Raw genomic sequence first — 15,283 nt, forward strand, 5'->3', positions numbered from 1 at the left:
AGTTAGATAAGATAGAACTCCTAAAGTTAGTTTGGATTTGCTTCGGGAAAATCATATTTTAGACTCTTCCTATCCTAACTCAGAACATAAGATTTAAGATAGGAAGTTTCTGTAATTTGACCCCTGGTGCAGAATAAACATACATGCAAACATCAAACAGCCGACAGAAATTTCATTTCTGTTGGTCAGCTAATGGAGGAATAAGCTAATCATTTTAGCTCTACTTCAGCTGTCTACAATGATGTATGACTGTTGCCACAGTTACTTATTGTGCAGCTTATCTTGACGAGTTAACAAGATTCATTCATCCAGGTAGCTGCTATTTCACAGGCCTGATATAATCTACAGGATCATCTTACAATAACTGCAGAGGTAAAAAATACAACAGTGAGATAGTGTCCTGCAGGAAAGTGCACTCCACTTCCAGTCAGCCAACCAGCTCACTAACAACTCCACCATGTGGTCTGTGATTACAGTCACTGCCCTCGATATGGCCTGGGACAAACTTTTTTCCTCAGCACACTCTGTGCTGAAATGTCAGTACATAACAATTAGCTTCAAATTGTTTCTGCTTGGTTCACAGCAAGTTTGCTTTCTTTGATAGCATTGTCGGCACACTTGCCCCTTGAGCCTCTGGATATGGGAGGCAGTCTACTCTCACTGCACTTTGATGCAAGGCATGAGAAACTTAGCACTTCTTAATGCAAGACCTGAAGTGAGAAACTTAAAATATATTCTTAATCTGTCACTCACTGTGGGATATAGTGAGTCATCTGAATATTAACAGCTGAGTGACTGCAACGTGACTTGCAACTGAACCACAATTCAGTTATGCTGTACAACTCCAAATCTATGCAGTTCAAAGAAGAGAACAAAAACAATGCAAACCAAAAACAGCCCACTGGTGCTGACCTGCTGTGCTACACCGCTGTACACGTCCTGGGGCAAGTCGCAGGGCATGAGGTTGACCGATGTGGCACCAATAACATCTCTGCCTAGAGCAGCGTAGTGCTGGAGCCCATTACAGGAGCCGTCCTGGAGGAGAGGTTGGATAAGGAGAGGAAAGATTAAAGCGGTGATGTGGAGGAGGAGAGAACAGAGACAGAGAAAGACTTACAAAGATCAGCACAGGAAGTGAGAGGGCAGCATGGGAGGCAGGTTACAGGTGAACACAACAGAGAACAGATGAATTAAAGAACGTGGAAGTGAAAAGAACAACAAAGAAACTGAGGAGAGGAAAGAGACAACAGGAACAAGGGAGACGGAAATATAAAGCACATGAGCATCAACTCAGTAGATGAGAAGAAAGATTTGATTGAGGCTGTTAGTTCATAACAACGTATTGCTATGTCACACAGTCCAAAGCCACAAAGTGAATATCACATTTAATGCGAGGAGTGGGAATCTCCAATGGCCCCATACACAAGTCACAATACAATATCATTGCAATTCTTAACATGTAACAATATTACTTTTTTCCAAATGCAAATTATGTCAAAGAAAACTTCATTTCCAGAGAGGCAAACCTCCCTGCCCTTCCATGCGCCTACATGTGCTCACCTAAGATAGTACCAACATATTTCAGCTAATAATACCATGACATCCACTTATCAATTAATTAATTAATCTATAACTTGAGCACAGAGCTCAGATTAAGTTGGGTATGTCTTTGTTTCCCCAAAATACCGTGGTTACAGGGGAGCTGGCTGGAATTGATTCACAGTGAGAAAAGAACTGCAATAATAAATAGCATTTATGACAGTGATGAGATTTTGCTTTCTTGTTACATTAAACACATTCAACTTAAACACACCCAATTGTTGTCATTTTTCATCAGTCACATCAGTGTGTTAACTTGGAAAGAGTACTTACATGTGTGTCACACACACACACACACACACACACACACACACATCTATATAATTTCTATTTCCATTGTATGTTTGGTCTTACAAAGTCTTAAATTTAACTTGGTTATATCTGTAGACACCCTGTACCTGTGACAGCTTCAGATTATGTGCAAGGCATTTTACAGCGGACATCAACTGACATCACATGGAGCATACCATGGACTGTGTCTCTCCCCCTGACAGATCGTACTATTCCATTAGCCTTACACTGTTGGGCATCACTGTTATGACAAGCCCACTTTTCAATGATCAAATCAACATTCTCCTAACGTTGTATCCTGCCTTCTTATCCTGTTCCACTTGATAATGCGTCACGATACCAAAGCTAGATACTCTCGTAACGTCTTTTCATCTGGACTCTAAGCTGCCCACCAGACTGACTTGTTCAAAGGAGAAAAGCTTTATCTTGGTATTAATGTCTCCATCTTAAGCTCACAAAATTTTAAAACATATTGCAATTAAGTTGGCCATGTTCCTGCCAGCTGTAATGTGGCCTCTGACCTAAATGTCTCTCTAATGTACCTATATGACCCTGATGTTTCGACTGCAGCTGTAGCATCTGTGTCGTGTGGAGAAATAACGGGCACTCACAACACTGACGTTCTTTAAGTGCAATTAAAAGTCCCTTACACAAGTTTATCTTTTGGCTATTTAGTTTTTTCCTCTCCTTTATTTATTTTCTTCATCAGGGGCAGTACACATGAATTAACATCAATTTGATGAAAATGTGACAGACTTAGCTGAAAGGCTAATTTTCATCTCTGAGCAGGTTGAAGTTCAAAGCAGCGCTGAGTGAAAACCTCAAAGCTGTTGTCCTTTCAAAACAGCTGCAAGGAGGAGGAGGTGCTAAATACTCAGCCACATCAATTACACTGCATTTAATGTCAGAATATTTTGCTTAAATGCCCTTATTCTCATTGCCACTTGCATTACCTGCATTTTTTTTTTACTGCTGCACTTAAAGGGAATTTCACAAAATTTATTTAGTTTATTTCATTAATCATTCAAAGGAATTTTATAAAGTGGGCATTCCTAAAAGTAACATGCATGAGAGACATTTTCTTAAGTGCCAAATCAAAGCAACATTACACCGAGGTTATAAACAAAAGCCTGAGGAGTAGACAGTATTTTTACTAGCCACACATTATGCTTAAACCTGTCAATTCATGAATTTCTCACACAAGGCTGCACATTACTAGGACACATAGTGTACCAGTATACACCCGACACTAACACTATCCTAGATGATTTGTCTGTGGCTTTGGTCTGTATCTCAGCACAGGATATCTGAAGCTGTGGTCTGGTCGGTAAGGTTAGGGCTGCAGGTTTATGACAGATAACATAAAATGGCCCCAGATGGCTGCAGAGGTCTTGCCTTGTTAACTTTGATGTGCCCTCTAAAACAGCACTATAAAGCATGACTGAATGGCACACCTTATTTTTAGCAAGCTATAAAGTGGAGCTATATTTTACCTGAGCGATTAAATTCCTAAAAATAATCTGTGCTTATCATTGTATATTTTTCATCTCTGTTTCACCCGAGTGAAAAATAATGAATTCGCCTTTACATTTCTGGTTGAACGTCTTATGAAAGAACACACTGGCAGGAGATCCAGCGTGTGACTTAAATCACTGTGCACCTCAATAAACAGATAAATAATTCTTTCAAGTGCTTTATGGTACCTGGTGAACGGGAAAATGAGAGATGAACTGTGTTGGATCGGGAGATCTCACAGCGTTGGCTATCTCCATGCAGCAGGCCAGAGCCTGCCAAGGCTCATCTGCATTCATCCACCACTTCTTACCCTGAGAAAGACAAACACAAGCACATGGCACATTATCCTGCATACATAAACACTGCCAGGAAAGCATTTTCACTTTGTGTTTGGACAGATATTTATATCATATCCCTGTAGGGTTTGTCACTGCTTAAACTGACCATTCCCTCAGTAAGAGAGAAATGGGATATAATCTATAATTTCAGTCATTTACAATTTCAGCAGCTTTTGTATATCTGTAAAATGTAATAGTGTATACTTCAAAACGAATACATCATAACAATAAATACTACGTGGACCTATAAATCTATGGTTGGACTAAGCTATCAATGAACAGGAAACAGCAACAAAGACAAACTTACATTCAGAGGGTTGTCGGCAGAGTCCAGTATGTCCTCCATGATAGAGTTAGCGTACTCCAGCCGTCCATCTAGTGAGCTCCTCTTCTTCAGTCCTGTCAGATTGACTAAGTGGATCTTTAGCCAGTCCAGTCCTTTCGGACCGAGGGGCTTCCCCTCTGCAAACAGAAGGATAGCCCGTGTGACATCACTTCCTAGGTGATTAAAGTATGGAGGACAGGGGTAGGTACGTCCCCGGAAGTCCATGTTGTGAGGGAACCAGAAGATCTCATCCCGCATGTGGTTGGCGATGGACAGTTTATACAGAGCGTCCATACGCAGGCTGTGCATCTCACTGTATTTCTTTTTGGCATTCATCATCTCCCTCTTCATGTGGGCTTTCTCAGAAGGAGTATGAGTGGGATCATGGGGGTCGAAGTGGGGTATTTTGGGGGCCTCTGACAGAGGAGGAGGGATATCTAGCTTCTCACTACCCCGATCATTAAAGATGGAGATAATAATATCCAACAAAGGTTTGTTGATCCTCCAGGCACAGCTGCCCAGCTGGTTGAGAGAGTCCAGGACTGCATGGAGGTTCTGGCATTTCTTTAGCAACACCTCGTGTTGTGTGGCCCCTTCCACTGAGCGCATTAGCTTGGTAGGTGTCAGCAGGTAGGCTCCAAACTCGACAGACGTCCAGGGCACGGGAGGGCACAGCATCGGCATCACGTAGGAGTCAAAGGTCAACTTGGTCTCCATGGCCTCCTGCTGCATCTGAGTCAGGATAGGGTGGGGTTTGATGAAGCCGATCTGGAGGGTGAAACATCAGAAAAAATTTAATTAGAAGCAGAAATCTAAATGACACAAAATTAAGTGTAATTCTGATAAATAAATATTTGGAGATGAGACTCAAACATCTGTTAAATTGAAGTTTAAATACTAACTGACAGTGGGAGAGAGGCAGGGTCGCCAGACTATCACAGGGCTGACGCATAGAGACAGATAACCATGAAAGCTCACATTCACACCTACAGCCAATTTAGAGTCACCAATTAACCCAGCCTGCATGTTTTTGGACTGTGGGAGGAAGCCGGAGTACCCTGCGCAAACCCACACTGACACTGGGAGAACATGCAAACTACGCACAGAAGGGCTCCCCCACACCCTGGGTTCGAACCAGGAACCCTCTCACTATGAAAAATACCAACTTCTGCACCACCGTGCTGCCCTGAACTTGCTTTTCTTATATCTAATTGAGTAAAACCCTGGTCAGGAGTCAGGTTGGTTCACCAAGGAAGATATTTTTTCCTAGGCCATTTTCTTTGCTGTGACAGAATAAATGCGTCCTAGTTCTAACTCACAAATACAGCATGTAGGACTCGACATAAATACTATCACAAGAAAAGATACAGTAACCTGACAGCAAAATAAAACACCTCAGCACTGCTTGCATTAGTCAGACTGTCATGCTGTGCTGTAAAATCATTAGGATGCTCCCCTGATGAGCCAAACTCCAAAGAGAGAAAGAAAAGAGGAGGGAGAGAATAGGAGAAAAGAAAGTAATGGGAGAAAACTGAAAAAAACAAAAACACATGAGCAAAATTCTGCAACAGTGTCAAAGTGCATCAAGTCCAAAAGTCTCTCTCTTTCTGCCTCTTTCCCCTGACACGGTCGGTTCACCCTCCTGCAGGGTCCTGTGGCACCAAATCAGCGAGCCAATTAAGGGGACACTAAAAAAGGGATTAGCCCGGAACCTATTCATCTTGCTCGACTGTTCCCGCTGCCAATTCACACAAGAGGGAAATAGTTTTATAATTCACACTCTTTGGAGCTTCGCACTGAATAGGTGGGTGCACAAGTCTGTACGAGGCAATGGGCTTTAGAGTGACAGACGGTATTCTTGTCCAAAGTGAAGGTCAAGTGTTTTCAGGTATTTCCTTTGTTTCTGCTCCACTGTGGTTCTTTCCATATTATTAGAAATATTAATTATGCAACTACTTCAACAGCGCCTGACAAATCTTTTAATCAGGCTAATTGTGTGTGATTTCCAAAAAGTCACAATGAATACAATAATTTGATCTGATTGATGGAGGGTTCTTATGATGATAAGCTCATTGTAAGCTTTAATCCCTTTTGAATATTTTTTTTCAGTGTTAGTTTTTCAGGAGATCTCTTTAAAAATAATCCTTGACCATTTTTCCACGTAAATCTCTGTTGAAAGGATCTTTTGTAGTCTGGGTTTAATGCTCAGGAATCCTGTTACCAGGTTATCAAAGCCCTGTCTGTTTGGCAAGACCCTTTAGCATAATCGCGACCAACTCCAGGTTAGCCAGCTCCTTTGATATCCCTGCGAGCAACTTGAAAAGACCTGCAAATCCACTGTACCTGCCGTGTGCTACGAAAGGTGTACATGTGGTAGATGATGGGGATGAGCTTCCTGTCTAAAGCCGGGTTCAGGATGTCGCTGTTAATTTTGAGGTTCTTGACCATCATATCCACCATGTAAGTGCCCAGCTCCAGGCTTACTATGTACGGCCAGTGGGTCTCTCCTCCTCGCAGCACAGGTCCTGAAATCTGCTCTGTCTCGAGCTTACACCAGTGCTCTCGAGGAAGGACGAAATACTCCTAGAGGGAGAGGAAATACAAGTAGTTGTTTTCATTTGGTATGGATGGATTACTCACCACAATAAGATACAGTGTTTGGAAGGCATGTCGACATGCGTGAGATATCCCCAAGATCAGAAATTGTCAAACAGGCACTGTTTTTTGATCTAATCAAAAGATACCTTTCATGTTTCAAGACATATGATAACTATTGTAAAAGCCTGCATGCATTAAAATATCAGCCAAAACAAAAACCTGCAGCTAGGGAGCCTTAAAGAAAGCGATGATCCAAGAGAATAAAGACATTATTTAGTCCTCAGACCAGTAAGAAGTTGGATTAATGTTTGGTGTCCTAACAGCAACACAAAGCACAATAATAGGCATCATTTTAACTACAAAGGCTGCATGTAAACAAACACCTTAACTAACTTCTAGTATAACTAGCTGCTGCAGTATAATGAGCTGTTGCTCATTACAGTCTTGATGACATGAGTATTTTTCTCCCCAGTGTACCAGAAGCATCAAAACACTGGTGGAACACAGAGTCCATGATACTGGCTGTGGTGTTGTGACTCCAGAACTTTCCTACAAAGTACTAAATAACGAGTACATGACTCCTGAATCTAGATTTCATTTTTGATTCACTACAACATGGAACTTCACAGAGGCATCACATCTACGAGTTCAGAGTAAAACAGCTGAGTCATTCAGCGTGGTTTCTCTGACACAAAACAAAAGCAGCGCTTTGCAATTATGGAAGACCGACAAGACATGACAAGAACAGAGGAGATCAGCTCAGCTCAGCCCAACAACTGCAGAGCTGCTCAGCAGATTTTAAACTAAATGAGTTGTGAATTATTTAATTTTGCAAATCAGAATTGAGAGTCATGTACTGTATTTTCATATGTAATTAGAGCTGTTGCAATGAACTGCAAAGTCCTTCAGTTTGCACCTTTGCAGGTTATGCAGTGTTCATTGTGCAGTACAGCACATATAGTATGTCTATAGCTTTTATTGTGACATCATTCTGAGTCCTGAAAATGGATTGACAACTACAAACACAATTTAATTTAACAGTTATTTTGATTATGTGCAGGACTTGACATTAAGCTTTTAACTTGCCTTTTGGGCAAGTGGTTGAGATGATAAACTTGTAAAAGCGGAAAATGCAGGCCTATTAAAAATTAAAATCAACAGGAATAAGGACGATTATAACAATTTATTAAGGACCGACATATACAATTAATGGGTAATAATTATGGTCGCTTGTTATTCCTTTGCATTTGGAATCATTTGGGATCAGAGTTGTTATGCAGTCAGAAACACAGCTTTTGACATACGCCCAAACAAAGAAACAAGTTTGCCTCGCACTTTTTGTTGTAACAAATTTCTATTGTGTTGCAATGTGGTGCATTCAAAAGAAATCTTCAGATAAACTATCAGGGAATACATTTTCTGTGGCAAAACTAATACACATAAGAAGTGCATATTCGTAAAGAAATGTAACATGATGATTTTTCTACCTTTGTATCTTTGGCCAGCAGGTCTGCGTAAGCGTTGTAAATGTTGCCCAACTTTCCCACCATCTTATTTCTGTGCTTCTGCCGCACAGTGTACTTGGTGTAGACCCTGTTGCCCAAATCGCCGGCTAAAATCTTCAGTGACTGTCCACTGGGAGGCAGGCTGGCAACACTCTGGACAAGAGAAGGACACAGGTCACGCAGAAGAAAACATTTATGACAGTTCTGTCACAAACAGCAGATCTTTCGGCAGATGTGATTCAGTTTTAATGAAAAAGCAATCCTTCAGTCAGAGGGGAAATCAAAGTGAAAATGGTCTTTTTTAGAATTAACATCACATTCTATGTATTTGTCTTTGTTGGAAGCAGAGGTATCTGATCAAAGCATCCTCTCCTTTGCTGCCAAAGATAAAGCCTGATGCTTCTGCAGCTGTTGTCACCGTCAGCCACTTGATTTGTGTTTTGTGGTCTCCCAGATTGGTTGGGTCGTATTGCACAACAACAGTGTTGAGAAAACAAAAGAGCGTAACGGTGGCAACGCTGCAAATCTTTTTTTATAATGTAGTAAAGTAAAGCTGTCATCCATCAAATCTCTTTGACTCAAACACTGACAAGTCTTTGTTAAATCCAAGACTTCTGGCATTTTGGTTGAGTGTTAGGCTAGGTTAGGTGGTTTGTATTACCTGTATCATGATATCAACATACTCGCTATCCTCCAGCACACAGAGGTAGGGATAAAGGTTAAGCCTGTAGTCCTTGGTGTCAGTGTTAGCCAGGATCATCTTACTGTCCCTCAGGGCCTGGAGGAGGATCTTCTTCCACTGTGCCTGCTGATCCGCCAGCAGCTTCCTCTGAAAGGACAACACAACTGGAAGTCATCCTCATCTCATCACAGCGACTGCCAGCCAGAAACCTCTCAAAGAACGTATCGAATAAAATGAGAAATGCTGCACCGATGTTTGTTTATCACATACTGCACGAACCACATGGAACGTCATTATAAATTGTGAAACAGTTGATCGCAGGGCCGCCTCCCACTGGACGCCAGGTATTGTGAAGCATGAGCGTGCATTGTATTTGATGGTTAGGCTTGTTTGGCCCAGATACCTTCAGATGACAGGGAGAAAACAGACTATCCTCCTGAGAGGAGCACACCGGGCCACAGACTGATTCATCTAAGACTAAACTCTATGGGGAGGAAAACCCTATTCTACCTTTCCCAGAATCTTGGACCATTAAAAAGGTTTGCAGTTGGGATGTATACAGTTGATCAATGGTTAATCATCATTCGTCACTCACATTCCAGCAGAAATAAAACCGATTGTTTTCGCAAACATTTCGCAAAATACAGTACACTTAATATTCACTTTCCTAAGGAGAGGATTGATAGCACTTAAGTATAAAGCTAGAGTAGTGGTTCTCAAACTGTGGGGCGTCAAACACAGTTGAATGAATATGATTTACTGAGGGAAAATAAACAAATTAGTTTGCTGATGCTATCATGTTGACCTCTATTCACTAAAATTCATCATGGATCCTTTTTTATTTATGGCTTCCCCAATATAATTAATCCAGCCATCCATTTTCAACCTCTTATCTAAAGTTGGGTCACGGAGGCAGCAGGCCGAGCAAAGCACCCCAGACATCCCTCTCTCCAGCAATGCTTTCCAGCTCCTCCTGGAGGACACCAAGGTGTTCTCTGGCCAGATGAGATATGTAATCCCTCCAGCATGTTCTGGGTCTGCCCTGGGCCTCCTACCAGAGGGACATGCCCAAAACCTGATCAAATAGCCGAACAACCTCAAGTGACACCTTGCTAAGAAGGAGCGGCGGCTCTACTCCAAGCTCCCTCTGGATGTCCGAGCTCCTTACCCTATCTCTAAGGCTGAGCCCAGCTACCCCACAGAAGAAAATCATTTCAGCTGCTTGTATCCACGACCTCATTCTTTTGGTCACTACTCACAGCTCATGACCATAGGTGTGGGTTGGGACGTAGATGGACCAGTAAATCATTGGCTCAGCTCCCTCTTCACCATGACAGTCTGACTGATAATTTTTCTTTTGCCTTTTATCGACAAGATAGTATTTCAGTAGTGTGAAATGGGGAGAGAGGGGGCGACAAAGGACAGCAGGTTGTAATCAAACCCACGGCCACTGTGGCAAGGACACCGCCCCTGCAAATCTAACACCGGCTCCACCCACTGAGCCACTGGGTATTTTGGGTCTTTTAGCATTGCTTTACATAGAGTATTAAATGTTTAAAGGTGCAGTGTGTAGGTTTACAGGCATCTATTGGCAGAAATGGTATACAAATTTTATAACTGTTCTAAAATCACCTGAAATTAAGAATTGTTGTGATTTTGTTACCTTAGAATGAGCCCTTTATATCTACATATGAGTCCTTTTCCACAGATACTGCCATGTTGTTCTACAGTAGTCCAGAACAGACAAATCAAACACTGGCTCTAGGTAGGCCCATTTGCACTGTTGCATTGGCCACCATAGTTCTCCTCACTGCTGGATGCCACTTAATCCAACAAACTGGACGTTCAAACTACCACCAGATGACGTGGCTAAAGACAGGCATTTCTTTGTTCTGTGGCCGTTACATTCACATTTGGTGTTGGTGAATTTCCTGCTCTTGACTGTGATTAAAGTTACTTATTATTTATTTATTACTTATTTATTTCCTTTGTCAATAACTTTCACTACACAAAATGTCATCTCACAACAGCCAGAAAGAAGAAACCTTAGTACCTTTCAGCTGTGTTGATTATCTTCCTTTTTTATTTCAAATTAGACATCTAAACCAGTGCTCCGCTGTGCTCTCACAATGAGGTGCATATTTTGGTCTAACATGTTTTGAATGGGGGAGAAAACATCGCTTGTGACTAGAAAAAAAGCACCTGCCTCAGCAAGATGCTTCTTGGCTTTCATGATAAACATGAGATTAACTGAATCACAGAAAATGAGAATTAGTAGATGGGTGAGCAATTTGTTCATGCATGTGCCTGAAATTAAATGTATGTTCTGTGCACAACTGTGTGTATGTGTTCACTCTTCAGTTGAAGAGTTTTATCCAGTCTGACTGAAACAGAGACACAGTCTGGATCGTGGATGGAGAGGTGACTCTGCATCCTCTCCAGAGGCTTCCATTACAATACATTATTATTCTGGCCTGCCTGTCTGTAAATGCTTCCTGACCACCAGGGACTCTCAGCCTGCTCGCTTCCCACGTAGCCCATCTGCAGAGGCAGACGAGCCAGGCTGGACTGTAAATGCCAGAGTTGGAAAGAAGGCACACCACAGGAATATGACGTTTCTTTCTCTAACCTGTCCGGCCTAAATACATATGATACAAAAGTTTATTGGAGAAACTTCCCTCCGAGAAGACAACCTGAGATATAAAAATAAACTAGTGTCAATACATTATTAATACATTAATGGTGTTATATTAGTATAATCACTCCAAACAGACAACTGCCAAAATAAACACTCTACGTCTGTATTGTGAGCCAGCAGATTGGACATTGCAGGAAATCTACAGGATTGTTTTGCAGTTTCGAGAGGCAAAATTACAGCACAAAACAAGTGTTGTGTTGTTCTTCCAGCACAAACACACATTCATATACTGTTGGCTGAGGCTACCATACAAGGTGCCACCTGCTACTGAGGTTTTAACACACACACATTGATGGAAAAGCCATCGGGAGCAATTTGGGGTTCAGTATCTTGCTCGGCCCTACAGTCTACTGTACCAAGAGTGTGATGAAGATGATGAGAGGCAAAAGGGGGCTTTGTTTACCATTTTGGCCATCTTTTCAGTGACAGGCTTAGGATCCTCCACAGATTTGATGGTGATAGTGCAGGCTTGTTCCACGTTGAGCTGATGTTTGAAACGCTCTTGAAGCTCCTTCAGAGTGAAGTCTAGTTTGGGGTAATGGTGGTCCACCCTCTAAAACACACACAAACACAAACAACAGTGAGAAGGACATAAACATAAATAATAACAGCTCTGTCGTACTCAATGACATTAAGGGACTTTCTTGCCCCTGCTCAACCTCTAGAGACAGCAAGATTACCTTAATTTTAAGCACTTCTAACCTACCTAAATGTAAGCATTTGATTGTAGGAGGATGCTAGTACACAACCTGAGGACCTCATTGAACAGGATCAATTCAGGACAAGAAGTAAAGAGAGAACTTTCAGGCCAGTCAGCAAAGGCCAAGTCATAAAATCATCCCAGTCTGCTGCCAAGAGAGTTTCAATCTCACACGTTTTGGGTCAGTTTTGCAAAAGAGCAAACAACTAAACATGTTTATTATTTTCAAGATTTGACTAAACATTTAATAGTAGGTTAGCTGATCTGAAGCTTGGATTGAAGTCCTTGTTGCATGATAGGAAATAAATCCAGCAAACAAATTGGTCTGCTAAAGCCAATATTGATCGCTAAGTGTATGTGTGTGTGTAGGCTTAGTAAATCAGCCCTTCACAATTCAAACGCCTTGCTAACAGACCCATAACGCGCTGCTCCTTACATCTCACCAGATCAAAGTGGTTTGCACTGACAAGGTGACTAACTAAGCAGCGGACTTGTCAGACATCGCTAAATTTCTTGCTAAAAGTGGGTGCTTTAAAGTCAATTATTGTTTAAAGAGACAGTGACCTTGCCAAGAGCATATTAACTGTGCACGTCTTGGAAAGGTTGTAGGCATGAGTGGATGTAGTACAGCAGTAAGAACATTTATTAGCTCATAGACAGCAGAAAAGATAGACTGTAAATCAGGCCTCGGAGAGATGGAGCATGGGCAGCAGCCAGAGCGAAGCTTAAGGTATTGTGGCACATAAATTGCTCACTAGACAGCTCTTGTACAATATTCCAACTTCAGAACAATAAATGAGCAGAGAAGCCAACAGCACATTATCTTTGGGGGGTAAAATCAATAAAAAGCAAGTGAAAAATGTGCTGGCATGATTAGTTTGAAAACTGTGTACAAAAATAAAGCAAAAGCTCTATAAAAAGGACTGTAATAAAATATTGTTTAAGTACAGCTTTGTGATTATATTAGATTACTTAATAAAAAAACTGAATAAAAGGAGCATTGAGAGACTTAGGGGGATTTAATGGCATCTAACGGTGAGGATTGCAGATTACAAACAGCTGAAACTCCTTCCAGTTAGAATTCCTTCAGTGTTCATAAAATAGTGTACATAGTCATATAATATAGTTTTACATATTAACCGAACAATTTGCCTTGAAATATTTATTAAAAACTAGACACAAATTATCTCCAATTTCTTTAGTTTGTGAATAACAATAGTAACTAAGATTCTGTATACAATATCAATTGTTAAACAAAATAAAATCTACCACTAATTACACCTTCAAACAGCTCCCAGATATAAAAAATGTCCCCTGGGATCTATATACTCTATATGTAGATCAGCAGATGCTTTCCTTCTCTTTTAGCAAAATCCTAAACGATTGAGTTGGTTTTTATTTCCCACCTGGACCTTTATGTTCTGCCATTTCTCCTCTAATCATCACACTGTAACCTGTGACAGGCTGGTATGCTATGGTAACAATCGCACATTAACATAAAGTTAACATACTTTTTTGTTGAGCCATGAGGGGCATGTAGATTTACATTACCAAAGGTCTATGACAAAATCACTTTACGACACCTACTCCTGTGCGCGCATGGCGTTAGAGGAGAGGGAGATATGCTGTGCTGCTGCCGGAGGAGCCGCTGAATGAGTTCCCTCTGAGCGGTAAGTCACTAAAAGAGTCTGAGAAGTCTGGGTTGTTCATAAAACATTCAGGACGCTACCGTTTATTCCACACCACTGAAGCTGCTCCTCTTTTTGGAACCATCGCGGAGTCATATGATATTAAAAATTATACCGGTACCGGTACATCGTGAACAAGATGATATGGCACACCCCTAGTCTGACTCAGAATGAATCATGGAGGGACTGGTGGCCAAATCGAAAATGAAAATGGCCCCATCTAGAGCCAGTGTTTGGTCTGTCCGTTCTGGGCTACTGTAGAAACATGGCAATCCAATATGGCAGACTCTGTGGACATGGACCTGCTCCCTATGTAGATATAAACAGCTCATTCTGAGGTAACAAAAACACAATGATTCCCCCTAAATCCTACACACTGGACCTTTCATTCAAATGTTCAAAACCCATCATGTTTTTCCATCTTGTCCCAACTGTGTCAAACCCACAGTGCATTCACTGGATGGATTAACAAGATCTGACCTGGAGACTGAGGAGTCCACAAACTACTTTTAGTATTGCGAGGTAAGCAAAATTAAATGCTTTGATAAAATGAGAACACATACAGGCCAGTTTCCAGATGAAAAATATAATCACATGAAAGAATACCATACAATCTCTCTCTGATGGCAAGCTGAAACTAGATCAAACTGCATTTTGTACGAGCATCAGCTTAATCAAAATTCCATCTCACAACAACAAACAATATTCTAATTAGATTGTGTGTCTGCTGCTAACACTGATTTGAAATCCTCTAGAGACCATCCAGTCTGCTCCTCTGTTATCTAGTGGACCAGTTATTTGGACAGCCTTTCAGTCATTAAATCAACCTGCCAGAGAGTCACAGTCAGATAACCAGCCTTACAAACGCAATCAGAGGGAGCAGTAATGGAGCAGTCACATTTGACCTGTTTCACATTTCACTAAGTGGCATAGTTTCACATACACGCTCATGATAAAAATACACAACCTGCTGATTGCTACCATAAAGTAGACCGAAAATATGTCACTCAGATGAAGACCAAAGTGAATGTGGCGCAAGGATCGAGGCTAAAAATACTGCAATTGAACGAGAAGCTGTTAATGAATCATGTGAGAATCAGGAGGGGAAGGGAGGTGGAAAGAAAGGAGGAGAGGTGAGAGGAGGAGAGGCAAGGAAAGCGGAGGACCCATTAGAAAGCAGAGTTGGCTCACTATAAATAGGCCAGTGCCTGTCTGGCTGTGAAGGGGTGACAATCAAATCTTTCGTAGTCACGCTGGAGCCTTCTGACAACTTTCCCAGCTCTGTGATGCTTTGACTCTCAAAACATACACAACACTCAGGCTGGGAAAAAAACTCTTGATCTG

General features: G+C 41.5%; 1 protein-coding gene across 1 annotated transcript in view; it reads right to left on the reverse strand.

Annotated features, from left to right (window-relative positions):
• The window catches only part of polrmt (polymerase (RNA) mitochondrial (DNA directed)), a 72,347-nt gene that overhangs the window by 41,361 nt on the left and 15,703 nt on the right, over positions 1–15,283 (reverse strand). Inside the window, exons 6-12 of the mRNA XM_033622729.2 lie at positions 11,955–12,104; positions 8,833–9,000; positions 8,154–8,324; positions 6,412–6,651; positions 4,051–4,836; positions 3,594–3,716; positions 913–1,035 (exon numbers count right to left, since the gene is read on the reverse strand). Of these exons, the coding sequence (XP_033478620.1) occupies positions 913–1,035; positions 3,594–3,716; positions 4,051–4,836; positions 6,412–6,651; positions 8,154–8,324; positions 8,833–9,000; positions 11,955–12,104 (1,761 nt within the window). The remainder of the gene's footprint in view (positions 1–912; positions 1,036–3,593; positions 3,717–4,050; positions 4,837–6,411; positions 6,652–8,153; positions 8,325–8,832; positions 9,001–11,954; positions 12,105–15,283) is intronic.

The sequence above is a fragment of the Epinephelus lanceolatus genome, chromosome 6 (genome assembly GCF_041903045.1).
Source record: "Epinephelus lanceolatus isolate andai-2023 chromosome 6, ASM4190304v1, whole genome shotgun sequence".
Classification (NCBI taxonomy): Eukaryota; Metazoa; Chordata; class Actinopteri; order Perciformes; family Serranidae; genus Epinephelus; species Epinephelus lanceolatus.